This window comes from Dermacentor albipictus, chromosome 7, assembly GCF_038994185.2.
Source record: "Dermacentor albipictus isolate Rhodes 1998 colony chromosome 7, USDA_Dalb.pri_finalv2, whole genome shotgun sequence".
Taxonomy (NCBI): Eukaryota; Metazoa; Arthropoda; class Arachnida; order Ixodida; family Ixodidae; genus Dermacentor; species Dermacentor albipictus.
Genome location: NC_091827.1, coordinates 69,369,770 through 69,387,626, shown reverse-complemented (window position 1 = coordinate 69,387,626; position 17,857 = coordinate 69,369,770). Strand labels below are relative to the sequence as shown.

At 50.0% G+C, this 17,857-nt stretch overlaps 1 protein-coding gene across 1 annotated transcript in view; it reads right to left on the bottom strand.

Moving 5' to 3' along the window:
• Window positions 1-127: 127 nt before the first annotated feature.
• Window positions 128-17,857, bottom strand: part of LOC139048020 (homeobox protein Nkx-2.4-like) — a 38,111-nt gene continuing 20,381 nt past the window's right edge. The window contains exons 2-6 of the mRNA XM_070522363.1: window positions 9,903-10,120; window positions 7,465-7,566; window positions 6,153-6,302; window positions 3,205-3,496; window positions 128-2,451 (exon numbers count right to left, since the gene is read on the bottom strand). Of these exons, the coding sequence (XP_070378464.1) occupies window positions 2,306-2,451; window positions 3,205-3,496; window positions 6,153-6,302; window positions 7,465-7,566; window positions 9,903-10,120 (908 nt within the window). The 3' untranslated portion in view covers window positions 128-2,305. The remainder of the gene's footprint in view (window positions 2,452-3,204; window positions 3,497-6,152; window positions 6,303-7,464; window positions 7,567-9,902; window positions 10,121-17,857) is intronic.

Sequence of the window (17,857 nt, the reverse complement as noted above, 5' to 3'; positions counted from 1 at the left end):
CACCGTCACCGTTTTCAGACAGCCCACTCGAGAGCATGAGCACAAGAGTGGTCTCTCAGTAACACTGGTCGGTACTGAGTAGTTCTTAATCACAATAGTCCTCGTTATAATCAAGAACACACACACGCCAGCGTACACAGCATAATCGGTATGTATTATCACCGAGCTACTACAGGTATATATACAAGGTTTCATCGAGCTACGTGACATACGTCGAACTGACGATGCAGCTACATACAGCATCACTAAATCGTTGTCAAGAAAACCAATGACGTCGCACTAAAGAACCGCGCGTCCGTTCGAGCATTGGTTGCGGCGCATTTTATGTACAGTCATTTTAAAGGCTCTGTCCTAAAAGAGCAGGTATTGTCATAAAATTCATGAAACACGCAAATTTGAAATGCGAGTACATCGTTTATGACTTTTCGCTAGCGTTCCGCGTATAGAAACGGTACAGCAAGTGTGCTATATAAACTCGTAACTAAAGAATCTTCTAGAGAACCACTTCATCGTCATAGACTGGGAGATCACTTCCTAAATTTTATACGTTTCTTCAGGTGAAAAATATTTCTCGCTAGCGGAGAAAAGGAGAACGACGGATTTCTTTTTCTTCGCTTAAATTTTTGCGGCTGTACCGTGAAATTTTATACGTGGGCATGGGAATCCGGGTATTTATAATGCGAGAAAATCCCAGAAAAATGGCCAGGTCGAGCGCTTCTTTCTTTTTCACAATGCGAATTTGTTTTCTTATGACCAATGTAATCAACACAACTCACCAAAATGCTCTCGACACCGCCAACGTCACACAGAATGGTGCGAGAATTATGAGAGGGCGTGAAACAATCTAATCCTAGAAATTTTGTCTATCCATCCAGCTCGACTTGTTACTTGTCTTTAATCTTTCTGTAATATCACTCACTTCTGTCTTTACTTCTGTATTAGTCTATTATGTCGGAACGCCGCGCTATACGGTCAATTGGACCAGTAATATCGACACTATATCAAGTATTGTCTTTACTAATACTGCAATTTGAAATTTAACCATCGAAAAAAGAAGCATTAAACGATGTACTCACATTCGAAAATATGACAATGTTGGTCTTTCGCCGTGAGGCAAAGGATACTGTCTTAACGTTTCCTCACAAACAAAACGAAAGTCCGCGTAGATTGGCTGTCATCACTGACAGGCGTATTCGCCAGCCTCATTAATACTTGCTGAAAGTCAATGCAGGTTGACGCGTACGGCACTTACACTGTAACCGCGCAAAGTTCACTGGGGAGCAGTTTGATTTTGTCTACCCCGGAGCTCCATTGCTCTTCCGTGGTTTGTGGGAGAACACGGTCTATGATTATCACACATCGCTGATCACCACTGGTGCAACGTTCGGAGGGCCGGTGTGAAGTTGGAAAAGGAAAAAAAAAAGAGAAGCTTTGGCACTGCCATTCGACATGGAATTTCGAGCACCTTGTACGTGTGCCGCTCGTTAGTTGAGAAAACGTCGAGTTGAGAAAGCATGCCTGCAACGCCATTTAGGTAGTTCGCGTCGACAGAAGATCAACTCCGCCCTTCCAGCGCACACAGTTCACACAGGTAGAGTTATGTTTTGCCACTGTCAGACAGAATAGCGCACTGTTCTTTGTCGTTTCCGTTGCCGCGTTCTGTTTGTTTCGCCGTATATATGACTGAACTGCACCCTCACAAGGTCAGCAGAATCTTTCCTTGTAGTGATGTTGCAGAGGACCTGCTTCTGGTAAGAAATCTGTCCTTCCGAAGAAGAAGTCAGCAGACTGCACGATGACGGTAGCAAATTTACGGTGACAGTTTCTTCTAGCCGACACCGATGAAGTAAGCGACAGAACTATTTCTGGTCTTGGAAGTGATATTCTTTTTCAGGCCAAGATTTGCAGTTTCAGCCTGGCTTCCTAGCAGTCTTGGTCGACGCGCCACTTCGCGCCATCTACTATTAAAGCAAGGATACGCCTTCAATGAGAAGGTGATTACGTGTTACCACGTTGCTTATTCGCACCGACTGCTTCAAAGGTTTCTTCACATCGCATGTCTTCAGAGCACTATGTCGCAGAGGTCTTCATCTTGAGGCATTTCCTCTGGCGCTCCTTGCCTGAGCGGTTGAGGTCTCGTTCCGGAAGCGGCGGCGAAGTCGTGGTCCTCGTCTTCGTCCTCCTCCTCCTCTTCTTCGTCCTCGCTGAAGTTGCAGTCGTCGTCGTCGGTGGCGACCTCTCTCTTGACGGTCGCCTGGGACGCCTCGTGGGTCCGCTGGGGTCACGAGGCGTCCCAGAGATCCAGTCACCAGGTGCGTCCCTGCAGCTGCAGGTAGGACGGGCACATGGAGGTCATCGCGGCTCCCGGCATGCCTCCGGCTCCGGTGGCCGCTGCGTTGCCCACCATGCTGCCCGGATTCAGGTCGACCGCTTGGCCGTACGATGTCATTCCTGCGTAGCAGATCGGTAAACTCGTTGAGAGACATACCAACACCTTCAAAAGCACAAAACAACGGAACAGTGTCTTGATGCCCCCTATCGTGCGAGAGAGACAAGTGTAGTTATCCTGATAGAGGAGATAGCATAAAGAATTATGTTCTATGAACATGTTCTCATATATGACATTAGGGCTTAATGCTGAAACAGTACGCGGCTTTCAAGAAATGACCCAACCAGCGGAAGTGACTGAACAATATTTGGAACGCGTTGCCGTACTTCCATTGGGCACAGGGCGTGCTACTAACTTCCTGTGGCCTTTTCGGCTTATTCCAGCTTCGTTGGCCCTTTCGTCCCCCGGCTTTTCCTTCTATCCCCGTTTTCCCTTACCAGGCGCAGTGTACCGAACAGGGCATTCGCACCTTGTCAGCCTCCCTTACACTCTGTCACTGTGGTCTCAAATCTAGCGCTTAACGTGACCTCTGATCTCAGCGAAAAGCGCACTACGAAGAGATGTAAGCTTCGTGTCGTATAACGTGTCGGACTAACGACATTTAGGCGCATATCTTCAACATCAACGTGACTCATATATAGTAGAATATTAGGTGAAACCTTACAAGCAAAGGTCAATTTCTCGCAACTCTTCATGTCCTATAACGATGCTACGAAGCGTCAGGTTGGCCACCCTATGTTTCTTTGGAAGTACACGCTCTCCTAAGTTTCACGCCTCCTTGGTCACTTTTACGGTAAAGGGCATTCAGTACTCACCGTTGATGTTTAGAGGGCTGGAACTACTGGGAGGCGCACCGCACATGACCCTAGCGCCGGTCGAGCTGTCCACCAGGCACGACCTGTGGTGGTGGTGCTGGTGGTGGTGCAGGCCTCCTGCGCCAATGCCGTTGCCGCTCCTTTGCGACGAAGAGGACGAAGACTGGTGGTGCGAGGCGCCCACTCCGCCCACCGAAGAGCCAGTAGAGGAGAGCAGGTCCCCGACTGCGTCCTCCTCTCCCGAGGAATTGCCGCACGGCTTGCCGTCCTTCACCAGTACCGGCACGGCTACCTGAAGAGTCGGGCATGGTGAACGGGGAACATGTTATATATAACTGAATTGAGTGGAAACAAGCGATACGCTGGTTTAAAAATCGCGGAGCAGAGGCCGTGTTATGTAACGATTATTTCTTGCCCTTCTTCATTATAATCTACACCTGCTGCGACTGGTGAAACAATATCAATAGCATCGAAGGAAAGAAATCCCCACGTGGTACAGACCGAGAGTACATTCCGAGGTATTTCACTTCCGGAAGGAATAAATTTGACAGCTCTAAAATAGCGGGGCTTCCATGTGCGTCTTTGCAGCATTGGATTGGAGAAACTTTATTTATGCCTGCAGTTGGGCGCTCGCGCGCCCCGACGAGGGCCTACGTCATCCTCGAAGTTGCCGTTACTCGGCGCGGGTCTCCGCTCGCCGTTGCTGGCTCGCTGGGTCCGTGCCTTTCGAGCGCCTCGAGGACCTGCTGGACGGCCCAGAGCTGACGTCTTTGCAGCAAATGTTCTGTTTCTTGAGGAACCAAGGGGAGTACGAAGGGAGGTCTCACGTCTACCTCGCGCATTTCTGCGAGGTATTGGATCGACGGACTACTGATAAACAGTGTGTGGGAACTGGGACGATACCTTAAGACTGAGCAGCTGTCGGCTCAGAAACGGAATAAGCGGTCTGAGATATGAGAAGATATGAGATAACCCACGAGAGGAGGAACCAGGCTCGGACGGGCCATGCCAGTCCCCGCATGAAACGACGTCAACACAAGCTCTGCAATTTAGTACCAGCTTGTTCTTTAGGAGCTGTTAGGTCAGTCAGTCACTTTTTGCAAAAGTTTCGCGGAAAGATAACTGTGCAAGAAAGTGACACGGACATTTGCTTGAAGACGAGCCACGCTCTGCTCAGGATTAGTGCACTTCCTGGTCTCATTTGTCTGCAGTACCACAGTTTATATCACAGGTCACTCGGAAGGGTCCACATATAAGGACGCCAAGTTCTGGCCCAAGGTAAAAAAAAAGTATGAGGCTTACGGTAGGCTATGACTTGACGAGCTTAAAGGGACACTAAAGGTTACTATGAAGTCAAGGTAAAGTGATAAAGCAATGCTCTAGAAAGTCTAAGGCGTCAATATAATCGCGAACAGAGCTTTAGTAACCGAGAAATTGAGATAAACGCATGACACGATTTGAGACCCCCCAGCGACATACCGGTACTAGCCCGATGACGAAGGCACTCCTGATCATAATTGGTCACTATTACTCAACTACTCATAATAAAAAGATCATTTCACTAGGCTATAAGACGGAACAAAATGCTACTTGTATACTTCTGTTCAATTCTAAGATAAAAATAACATTTTGACTTTACCCGTCTGTAGTATGGGTGGTCGAAAGGTTTCGTTTTCGCTCGACTCTGCGCGCTCGACTCTGCGCCGCGCGCGCTTTGGAGTTTCAGTTGTTTCGTTATCGCGTCGTGCTGCGCTGGTTCTGCTGGCTCGCGAGACTTGCATTTGGAACAAGTAGCGAGAATTCCACGACTATGTGATGTCATGGGATGCGCGAACGGTCCGCGGAACTTGTCCAAGGGCAGTTGCAGCGGCGAATCCAACAATACTTATCACTGTGTGACAACGAGTGAACCTCTACCCTGGAAGTGGTTAAGTGCCGTACCTCTGTCACAGCGCGTTGGCAAAGAGCCGAAAAATCGCATAGTGTGCTCGCTGCATTTTCGTCCAGAGGATTACGAGTTCACCGCCGACTTACTGAAGTCGTGTGGAGGGCCTTTCAAAGCAATGCTTTCCTGTAGCGCTGTTCTGTCGGTCTTGCCTGCATACTCCGAAGAGCAAGAAGAACTACAGGTTGAAGACGGGGCGGTGAGTGCGGCATTTGGTTTTCACGAAGGAAAAGCTACATATGCGGGAATATGTACAACCGTGACATACAGTTGCCGTCGTAGTAGTACGCAACGACGCCGGCAGCGCGAGCCCTCAGCAGCAGGTCACGTTCATCAGTGCTTAAATCGCTGAAGTCGAGCCCAGCATCGCGAGCCAATGTGTCGTTGTCAGGGTCTTCCATTGCAACGAGCGTCAAAGTTGGCGTCATAAAATAAAGAATCAGCTTATCGTCGCGCGCTTTCCCTTCCGCCAGCCGCCATAGTTCCACTTTCGCGCTGCGTTGGCTCTGTCTTGGCTCTGTTTCTGGCCGCGCGTTTGCGTTTTGCGCGGAAAAGCCGTAGCGCCGTCTGCGGGCGCTGTTTTACTCACCGACGGCGCAACGTAACCATGAGACCATGACGTCACCACTCCTCGATCAGAGGGCGGGCGATTTGAACTGCGCTAGAGGTACGCGGGCACTTTAGAACGCATTTTCTCTTAAAATAAGTCTCTTCTTCGCATGAAACAAGCGTTTCGAGGTTTCTAGGATGGTATTTCATCAGTCCGCATTGACGTAATATTAACCATTACTGTCCCTTTAAATCTGAAACGACTCGGAGAAGTTGCTTGACGGCACTAGGTGTCAGGAGATTATTATGCATCTGCATTTGTCATTGCAGATTACACGCGGGCTTGACTTTAACTGTTTCTGATGACGTTTCCTGCTTCGAAGCATCCATGACCTGCGGGCTAGTGGTGGAAGAATTCAGAAATTGTGTGTGCGCATGCGCATATGATGTATACCTTTCTAGGGGAGTGCGACCCCTGGTGCGCTCCTGACGCCGTGCCTGCGCTGACGCTGTTGGTACCGTGCTGCAGCTGCTGCTCAGCCATGGCCTTCTCCTTGGCCTGCCGCTTGCACTTGTAACGGTGGTTCTGGAACCAGATCTTCACCTGCCCGTAGAACAAAGTGCGTTTGATTATATTGAAGATGATGAGAAAAAAAAGTAATGTAAGGAGACCGCAAGGTTTTCCACCACTTCGTAACGCTGGCCCACAAAGAACTGCATTTCGAGGTGCACACGGATGCCGTGACAGTGGGTTCGTAGTGTAGCTTATCCGTAGACCTTGGCCTTATGTTCTGAAGATTCAAAACTTTGCCGTACTATAACCTACCTCACATTTTCGTTTAGACCTCGCGGAAACATGGCAGGTTTATGGTGGTCGACAGCACAGCGATGCAGCAATAACTTAAACTTGATCAATTAAGTGCGTGTGACCTTATCAGAACTAATGCTGTACTCGGTGTCTTAACCATTTGACCATTTTTTGCTGCAAATTGAAATACACACAAAAGCAAGACATGTAGACGATGACACGGGCGGGTATATGTCTGTGTTTTACTTTTGTGTGTGTTTTGATTTGCGGCAAGAAACATGTCCTTCAGCAAGCACCAACTAGGCCAACAAGTAGTTCTTTTGAAACATTTGACCCTTTTCATTTAATGCCTGGCCTTTCCTACTATTTTCTTCGTTCTGCGCCCTGGCTTACAGTTGACAGTGCAACCTACATTCTAAGATTATAACAGTAAATCATGGACTACTTGGACACGTAATCTAAGGGCTATGGCGTGTCCTAACTTCAACTGCTTACAAAAATATTCCGCATTGCGCTGTCATGCAAACAGGTGCCATAGTTCGGCATAATAGCAAACCGATTACTCACTGTACATAAAAGCGCACTCACGAAAATGCACCACTCGAATCCAGCATGTGCCCACGCTTTTTCGAGCCATATTTGTCCATCTTACTTCTTTGTCGCTCTCAAGCGCGTGCCATTGTTAGCGTAAAGTTTATCCAAAGTTAACTTATCGCGTTTCTTGTTAATATTTATTGTGACCACTTCTCCACTTTCATATATGTACCAATATACCACTGTTCACTGCAGGTGGCGAGCCAATCTGAAATCACTCTTCCAGCCCTATAACCCTTAAAAACCTGACGACTCAAATCATCGGACCGAAAGTAGCAGGATGGGTTTTAGTCTATACAACGTTTGATGCTCAACGCACGCCGAAACAACTGCTTCCATTTTTATGGGTTATAGTAATGCATACCTGAGTGGGTGTTAGGTGTATGAGACTAGCCAGGTGCTCCCTCTCCGGAGCGGACAGGTACTTCTGCTGCTTGAACCGTCGTTCCAATTCGTACACCTGTGCCTGCGCATGAAAGTAAATTATGTCGAACGTTCAGATTTCATCGCGAACGACGCGCCAGAATTGCAGTGGCTTCTATTTTATTGCGATAGCAATCGTATGAAACTCCAGGCGCATTTCTGCCGCCGCCGTCGGCATCGCCGTGAGGGTCCGTATAAAATCCAAACGCGATAAAATCGTCGCCGCGTGCTTTTTGTGCGAGTGAAAGCGTGCCGGGGTGAGCAGGCGATCGCAGCTCAATCTCCCGCACGCAAGCGAGGGAAGCGGGGAGGAAGCGCGCCGTCTTCCGTCGCGCACACGGATACGGGGGGAGGGGGAGAGCGGGGGCGCATTCTACTCCGGGCGGGCCGGGCGGCCGCTCCCGCCCGCCCGGGCCGCTGTAAATTGAAAGTCATTTGCGACGGGGACAGAGTCCGGCCGCACGCTGTGTTTTCGCGGCTTAGTTCGCGTTGATGCCCGAGACGCAGCACGAAGGTTAATTCGCTCGCTGCTGCTGCCGCGATTCCTAGCTCGAGCATTTTGACAGCGAGTTTCCGCGGTCATCGAGTGATATGTGTTCATATGTGCGCGCATGATACCACGCATATTAATTTAGTTAGGCATACTATATTTGCAAGTTTGTACGGTCGATAAAACTACTGTCCTTATTTCGTACAGCTAGCTGTCCAGCAATTTGCTATCGCAATCAATGCTTCGCCTTTCGGTCGAAAACTGCGACTTTTTTCTGGGTTGAGAACATTGTTTCAAAGGAATGAACAACCTTCCTATATTAATTTTTGAACCATTTTTTCACTATATAGTATTCAACGGGTGGCTCCATGAAAGCACGCAAGCGACTTAAGTAGATGTAGAACCTTGCGTGATATAGGCATAAAGTGAGTGAATTAATCCCACGTCAAGCATATGAATGCTCCAAACTTCTTTCTTGAACAACATGTCACACCCGCACAGTAACGAAGATTATCAACAATCTTCGTCATTTCTGTCTAGAACGATGGGACGCTGTGCTGCTAAGCGAGGAATCATATGTTTTAAGGCGGAATTTGAATTTGAGAGACAGTGCCAGAGTTCAAGGAAACGTACGCGAACCGACAAATCACATAATCTTGAGTACTGTATTTTGAATCTATAGAATGCTGTAATATTATGCTTTATTTTGTTCAGAGCACTAGGCTATACAGCGCTCTGTACAATCTAGACGAAGCCTGTACCTTCTCTCTCAAATGTTCCTCGAATCCCGGGAAAGGCGTGCTGACAGTTTGGCGGGCACGGACGTAGGCTAATATGAGTCTCAGAGTTCAAGTGGCAGCCAGTCAGGGCAACGGCGCTAAGATGCACAGCGAGTCGACTACAGTATAACATGCGGTTTACGGTGGCTTTCATTGCTATTGAACGAACGTCACTTTAGGAACTCTAAATATGTCATCATTTGTCGTTCAGATGTAACTGCATATTGTGTTCAACTGTACATGCATACATTCTGACTAAACGGCCTTTTCGAGTCCCTGTCCAAATGAAATCAATGTGCATGCGCATACTGAGCGGAGACCGTGCGTTGGAGCTTAGGAAATGAGAAACATGAACATTCTAGTTGACTACTATACACAGCGCATAAGTGTCAGCCCTTAGTATAAATGTGCTATGAATACGAGCTTGTCACATGCCTTCGACGAAAATACACCCGCAACTACTTACTCCGCATGCGGCGGTCTCTACAAATCAGCAACTTCTTTATTCGATACACTGGTATCCCGCCTTTATATAGGCGTGATGTAACAAGGATAGACCGCTAGAGGTCTAGCGCAGAAGCCACATGATACGAAAGTAATAAAATTGACGCTGCCCCATGCGTTCTTGCTCATATATACTGAATCTTTAGGCTGCTGCGGCGGCTCAGTGGCTTATGGTGTCCTGCTGCTGGTCGCGAGGTCGTGGGTTCGATTGCCGGTCGCGGTGGCCGCGTACCGGGGGAGATGCATGTGCAGAAACACTCGTGTGCCAAGCTTTGGGATGCATGTTGAGGAGGCTCAGGGTGTTCAACATTAGTCCTCACCCCTCCATTGCGTCCTATTGTCAATCTGTATGTTCGTTACGCTACACTCAATCAACCAATCATACAGTTCCTAAAGACCTCTATAATAGCGGAACGCTCATGTGCTAAGATTTAAGATGCACGTTAAAGGTCCATACAGGTGGTCAAGAACCTGCGAACGGCGTCTTTCATGGCGGCTGTGGCATATTTCGGAACCGTTTGACTCTGCCGGTGAATCGCTGAACATCGCGGTGATATATATAGCGTGCCACTGGCAAACATGAAGGTCCCGCAGACGTGAACTTACCTGCGTGAAGAGCACGCGCCTCTTTCGGCGCTGGCCCAGGGGAAACTGCATGCCTGCGGCCGCGGCCGCGGCTGCACAGGCGGCGGCCGCAGCAGCCGCCGCGGCCGACTTGCCCATCGAGTCCGCGCCCGAGCCCGGTCCTCCGCAGGCCGCGCTCAGCGCCGGGCCCAGCTGGGCTCCGGCCCCGGCACCCCCTGGGCCGCCCATCAGCCGCGAGACTGCAGCAACAGTGGCAACAGGTCAGCAGTGAGACATCCATGGGCGTATATACCGAATGTTTTCTGCTGGATATCGAAGTGAACGAGGGTGTGAGTGAGCGAATGAATGAGTGAGTTGAGTGAGTTGAGGAGTAAGTCAGTGAGCAAGCGAACGAGTGAGGGAGAAATTGAGTGAGTGAGGTAGAGAGAGAGTGTGTGATTGTGAAGAGGAAGAGGCGCTATTTTCTGCAAGGAGCACGACTCAGCGCCCAAAAAGGTGAGTGAATGAGTGGAATTGAGTGAGGAAGTGATTGAGGGAGAGATTAAGTGAGTGAGTGCGTGAGCGGATGAACGAGCAAATGAATGAGCGAGCGAACAAGCGAGTGAATGAGGAAGAGATTAGGTCAGTGAAAAAGTAGGTGAGCTACTCAGTGAATAAGAGAGCAAGTGAGTGAGTGCGGCAGTGAGTGGGCGAGTGAGGGAGGCATTGAGCGAGTGGATCAGTAAGTGAGTAAGCGAGCGAGGAAGTGAGTGAGTGAGAGGGGAGGGATAACTTGAGTGAGGGAGGAAGTGAGTGAGTGAACGAGTGAGATGAGTTGATTGAGTGAGGGAGGGAGTGGACGAGCAAGGGAGTGAATGAATGAGCAAATAAGTGAGCGAGCGAGCGGTCAGCCTGCATTATTTTTATGACAAGTAAGCAAATTTAGCCGTTCCTTTATGTGCATGTGGGATTCTTGCAAATGTGTATGATACGGGCTGACCTAAGAAAAAGTTGTCCTTTCGTATTTCTCCTGAGACCGACACCAATTAAGCCATGTTGTTGAGAATATCAGCGCTCACACTATTACATCATCCACATTGCCATAGGTATGGTCAGGGTATGCCTGTTTCGACTCTCCCGAACGTAAAGCCACACCTCATCTCCCGTCATGCCTTCAGAGAACGCAGGCAATGTCTGTGCGAAGCCCTACATGAAAGCCTACATGAAACATCGGTAAGACTACTCTGAGCGTGGGTGGTCGCAGTCAAAAAGGCTGGAGACGTGACACGAGAAGGAATATGAGGCTCAATGCAACAGATAAATGTGCTCGCGAAAGCCTATAAAATTGAAAATTATATTTTCAACGATTTTGAAAATTAACGCACGCACACACCCTTCCCCCACGGCGCTCCGCAGTGGACGTCGCATCACCGCTCGCACCAAGAATAATGGTGAGCACGCGGGATCAACGTCGTTACCGCCTACGTCAGCGTCGCCAGCTAGGTCGCTGTCCCCTTCAGTTGTGGTTATGCAACCCAAAGATCCTGGAACTTTCTGCGGGACCGATGGCACCGAACGTTGAGGAATGGGTGGCGATATACGAACGCGTTAGTGGAATCAACTGATGGGACCCTGCGCTTATGCTAGCTAACCTGTTGTTCTACGTACAGGTACGGCAAAGGTGTGGTACCAAAACCACGAAGAGGAGCTAACCAGCTGGGACCAATACAAAGAGCAGTTTACAGAGTCGTTTGGAAAACCAGCCGACCGTAAAATTGCCGCAAAGCAGGAACTGGCCTCCCGTGCAAAAATCCCCCATGGAGACCTATGTCTCGTACATCCAGGACGTGCTGTCGCTTTGTCATAAAGCCGATCGCGACATGACAGCAGATGAAAATGTAGGGCACGTTTAAGAGGAAGCTTTAGCTCGGGCCGAACTCCGACGCGGCCTATTCAAATACATGTAAAACACAAAAACGTTTTTCTGAGATAACCGCTGGACCGATTTTAATGAAATTTGTTGCATTTGAGAGAAAAAGTTAAATTCTAGTGACTGTTGGAAGCGAAAGTTCGATTTAGGGCTTGAATCTTGTCAAGGGATTTTCAGTAATTCGCAAGTTTGCAAATATTGAGGCACGAAGTTTAAAAATTGATAGCTCTGCATTAAGAACAGATATCCCGGTTCTGTAAACGGCACCCATTAGATCATTAAAAGCGGACAAATTGAATATGTCATTTTATATCTTACGTGAATTTGTTACGTCGTTTTCGAGGGTTCTGAAAAGCTGTATTTCCACATTACTAGAGCTTTTGAGGTTCATGTGTGACATATCAATCTTGTCCGCTTTAGATATAGATGTTTATTGGTTGCAATTCACGGAATTGTGATATCATTTCTCATTGCCGAGTCACAGTTCACGGAATTGTGATATCATTTCTCATTGCCGAGTCACAGAGTTGTAAACTTGATAGTTTCGTTTCCTGAAAATTTTTTACTTTCGCCACTTTTTAATAAAAACTTGACGACCTAAACCGAAAGTTCGAAACCAGCAATCACTATATTTTAGGATTTTCTTTTAAATGCAACAAATCTCGTCAAATTTGGTTCAGTGGTTGCCGAGAGAAACGAACTCTCCTTTTACATGTATTTAGATAGGAGCACCCGAGCTAAAGCTTCCATTTAAGAGCATTGCTGACGATGCCTTTAATCTGCTCATGTGCAAAAGCTGTTCTACTGTTGACGCCATCATTAAGGAGTGCCGACAATTCAAGCAGGCAAAAAGCCGACGCGTCCTGCAACCATTCGCCAGACTTTCCAATACTGCCGCAACATCGACGTGTGAAGATCAACCCTCTAGCCATTACAGGACGTGGTGCGAATCGTTCGACGTGAACAGGATGCAATGGCGCCCACAGCTTTCTGTTCGCGTAGCCCTGATGCTACCACTTTTTCGGTTCCCCTCGTACAAGCCATCGTTCGCCAGTAGCTTGAAAACATTGGTTTACAGTCTGTGTGTGCTCTCGCCAATCCAAGAGCTAACGAACGCCCTTCCATTTTCGCTCCGCCCCGACGCTTCTCTCCGCGTTATCGCAACCCGACTGAGTGGAGAACTGCGGACGACCAGCCAATATGTTTCACCTGTCGCCCCATTGGTCATGTCGCCCGATACTGTCGCAACTCGTGGCCATCAACACCTCGCACGCCGACCAACCTGAGCCGTTTTAATGGAAATGCCCGCAATGTTTCGCCCACCGCAGAGTCTAACAGTGCAGACAACTCTGCCCGGAACACGTGGTACAGCCGCTCACCATCGCCGCGCGGACACCAGTCTCGCTCACCGCAAGCACGTCGCCCATGTTCCCGTTCGCCGCATCCACGTCGCCTTTCGTCCCCTGTGGCTTTTGGCCGCGACCTTTCGGAAAACTAAGAAATGCAGCCCTCGGAGGTGGTGCTGCATTACCTACTACTGCAGCAAATCCTATGTCTGTGCCCACAAGGAGAAGTGTAATTGACGTTAAAATAGACGGCGCACCTGTCCAAGCACTCGTCGACACTGGAGCCCACGTTTCTGTGATGGGTGCTAGCCTACGTAGACGTTCAAAGAAGGTCTTCACCCCAGCAGCTGCCCGAGCGCTTCGTGTGGCCGACGGCGGCATGCTGGTTGTTCTTGGAATGTGTACTGCGCGTTTAAGTATGGCCGGCCGCACTACTTTTGTTCTCTTTGCTGTGATCGACAACTGCCCTCACGACGTTCTCCTTGGATTGGACTTTTTATCCACTCATTCTGCTCTCATCGACTGCGCGATCGGCGTTCTTCAGCTAGAACTGCCTCAACTCGCCGATGCTTCGAGCACCGCCCCACCGCACGTGCTCGCTTCACGATGTGCGTCTGTCACCCGAGGCAGCTCCTTACGTCACTTTGACTGCTCAGCCACAGGTTCCTGACGGTGTATATGTGCTTCGCCCCATCATCGACGTGCTTTTGAACCGGAACGTTGCTGTTCCGCATATGCTGGTCACGGTTACTAATAACGACGTCGTTCTACCGCTTCTGAAATTCAGCCTGTTCCCTCAAGTGATTGCGGCCAGCATGCATGTTCTTGGCCAGCGTTTCTAGTGGTTCTGAATTTGACATTGAGAGTCTTAATGCCGAGAGTGGTTTATTAGCGCCAATTGCAGCTCACAGCTCTGGTTCCTTAACGGATGATCTCGCGAAAATGATTGCACCTGACCTCTCCTCGGCACAGGCCACGGACATTTACGTCTCCTGCTTGAATCATAGAGTGATATCTTTGATTTTGGCGACAGGCCCTTAGGCCAAACATCTATTGTTCACCACCGTATAAACACTGGAGACACGAATCCTATCCGTCGGCGTCCCTATCGTGTATCGGATGTTGAACCTCGAGTCATCCAATCAGAAGTGGACAATATGTTCCGCAAAGAGGTCATTGAACCATCAGCCAGCCCTTGGGCTTCACCTGTCGTCCTTGCGAAAACGAAAGATGGTACCTGGCGTTTTTGCGTCGACTATCGCCACTTAAACAAGATCACGCGAAAAGACGTCTACCCACTACCACGCATCGATGACGCTTTGGACTCCTTGCACGGAGCTAAATACTTCTCGTACATCGATCTTCGATCCGGCTACTGGCAGATTTCAGTTGATGAAATGGACCGTGAGAAGACGGCCTTCATGACGCCGGATGGCTTATATCAGTTCAAAGTCATGCACTTAGGCCTATGCAATGCTCCTGCGACGTTCGAACGTATGATGGACTCTCTTCTGCGAGGCTACAAATGGACCACCTGTCTTTGTTACCTTGACGACATTAATGTTTTTTCTCCAACGTTCGGCAGCCATATTACCAGACTCGCTGCCATTCTTGCGGTATTCCGAAAAGCCGGCGTCCTACTGAACTCCACGAAGTTCGATTCGGGCGCCGTCCGATTACCGTGTTGGAACACCTCGCTGAAGTATGTGATATACAACGAGTATAGAGAAATAATGTATTGTGCTGCGCTCCGGTGTATAATCAGAGCGTGCCGTTCAATTTCTTATGCGGGGTGAAACAGCAGCTTGATTTAGTTTAGACATTGACAAATATGTGATGTTTCACCACGTCTATTCCTCTTTTCCTTTTTATGCGAAGCATATTACGAGGGCTCAACCCAGCTCCTCAGGCGCGGCGGTGACCATGAAATCACGTGACACCGTGACGTCACGACAGAGGAGAAGTGGCTTTGGCTCAACTCTTGCAAGACGGGCTGGGTGGGAATCGAACCAGGGTCTCCGGAGTGTGGGACGGAGACGCTACCACTGAGCCACGAGTACAACGCTTCAAAGCGGTACAAAAGCGCCTCTAGTGAATGCGGTGTTGCCTTAGAAACGCGCTGTTTCTAAGGCGTGCGTCTCTTGCTCAGGCGCACATTTCGTTGCCGCGCCGAACGCTGCTTTGCTCGACGCTCACCGCGTCCAATGCGGGGCGCGTAGTCGCTGCCCTGTAGCCCATTGTCTTACACCCCTTGGCGGGTCGACGGGAACGCTGTCGCGTTCCACTCTTGAAGGCGAAGAAGTAATGCATGAGTTGTTTCTTCGTCTAGCCGAACCAAATATAGCCAAGCAACAGCAGTTCACCAGGCTAAACAGTGGTTCAACAACTAAAATAAAGGCTAGTATGCTTCGCATCCTGGGCTTAACCTTACCTAAGCCACAGCCATTTTTTTTTTGCTTTAAATCGCCAATGCACTCCGGTGAACTTCAGCCGGTTGAAGGATTGCCTCTATATATGGGACAAGTGAAATTCGCATATCGAACCACGGCGTTGCTTCGGTCGTCGAACACGTTTGGGCACAAATAATCTGAAACTGAGGTCTCGCCTCTTAGATTAGCGCTGTGATTTGACGATGCGTCCGGCTTTCTTTATCTTTTCTTCAAGACGTGGCAGAGGACTCGCGAGCGAGAAGAGAAAGGAGAAATAGAAGAGATGGAGGATTAAGTCGTCCACGTTCTTCAAACGGCTTGTCCTCATATTTCGAGCCGCTTTTCTAAAAAAAGCGGCTACCTTTCCCCTCATCCTCTTCTTCGCCTAAGCTTGTCTTAATGGCTTTCTGTTTCTGCATTGTTTGTAGTAAGTCTGAGAAACAAGGCCCTTCGCTATAGTTTCTGCGATGTACTGAACCCGTAACTGTTTCCTGTATGGTGGTATTCGCATGTACGCACGCACGCGCATGTGTGTGTGTGTGTGTGTGTGTGTGTGTGTGTGTGTGTGTGTGTGTGTGTGTGTGAGAGAGAGAGAAAGAGAGAGTGCGGGCTCGGTGTTGCTTCATCAAGAGGATGAGAGAGTGAGAGAGAGAGAGAGACAAACTGGGCTATGGAGGTGTCACAGTCAAGCATTTCTCCAAGTTACTCGAAAAACGACGTCCGAATGCCGTGTGCGTCTGGTTCGTTTCTACAACGTAGTATAGAAAACGATCTCATGAGCGAGAGTACCGCAGTGCTAGTTCGGAGGCATTGCCGTGCTCTTCAGTATCACACATTCTTCCGACGCCCTCCTCATCAAGTACTCTGTGCGTGGCCGCCTTCTTTGCCGTCGCCACCGAAAGGAACCTCCCAACGAACCTCACGCTCCTTTTCCTCCCACGGCCACGTCCTTTAGGGCGCCGGCGCGCGTCGCGTATAGTCTTCTACGCGAATCACCTTACATAGCTCCTCGCCCCACCAGCCCACAACCGCCACTGCGACCAGGGAAACCCTCCGCTTCACTCTTCAATATCCTGCACGGGGAGGCACTGGAGAGGGGCTCGGGGTTCCGTCGTGCACAAGGACCTTCTAGTACGGACTCCCCCTCCCTCCTTTTTTTCCCTCCCTCCTCCCTCTACCTCTCTCCCCGTGCTCGCTCTCAGACACCGGTGCACTCGTTCTGGGGCGCTCTTCAAGTTCCGCCGCTGCTTCAAGGCGCTCTGTGTAGGCATCGGCGAGGGCGAGAGTGAGGTAAAGAGCACCTCTCGTCGAAGCCGGGGCCCTCAGCGTCGTCTGGCGCTGCGCGCACTCCAAGGTGAGTTCAGCGGCGGAGTGGTCCCCGCGCGTGCTTCGGCGGGCGTTGTGTGGGCCTCCCCGACGTCGCGCTTCTGAGCCCGCTGCTGTCGACGCCGTCTCGACGTCGAGACCTAAGAGACCCTCGAGTCTCGGCGGCGGGCCTTCTAGGGTCCTCTTTACTCCGTGCCACAGGGCCTCCGGTTGTATAGTGCGCTCGCGTCCGCAGATGGTCTCGTCTCTCTTTCTCTCTCTTCCTCCTTTCTCGTCGCCAAGCTGTATAAAAAAAATACACCTGGGGCCGCGATGCCAGTCGTGGTTCAACTTTGGACCGGTGCGGTCGACGCCGTGCGGTCGTACTCGGATACTGGGGAGTCTCCCGCTCTCGGCGTTTGAGTGGTGTACGGTGTCTGCCAGTGCGGGTGATTATATACGGTCGGTGGCTCGAAGGAAAGTGTTGCTTGCGGTGTAAATCACGCGTTCCTAGTGTTGGTGACTTGCACACTTCTTCGGGGACTTCGAGGCGACATGGACTTCACCGAGAACCTCTCGCATCACCCACGGTTTGTGGCCGGTGCAGCACGTCTTCTCCAAAGCCACCGCTTCGATCTCTTCGGTTACGGCCGTGTCGTCCCCGAATATGAAGACGCTGTCACCGTTCTGTGATCATGCTGTGTTCTGACGTTGTTCTACCACTAGTAGAAGCAATCCACCTAGGGCAGTGGGCTCGGTGAACCCTACACCTGACTCCTGGACACGGAGTAAGACATATAGGAGGTGAAACTCCCGTCAGCGCGAGCGAGCGCGGGCGACCAGATAAAGTCACAATTGTTGCATGCGCCGACGCTACCCTATGCAGTGGCGGCACCATGCGGCGCGTCGTAGAAGCAGCAGCGGAAAAAAAAAAAGCAGCGCCCGGCGCTCACTCCGGCGGCACCCGCTCAAAGCAGACGACAAGCA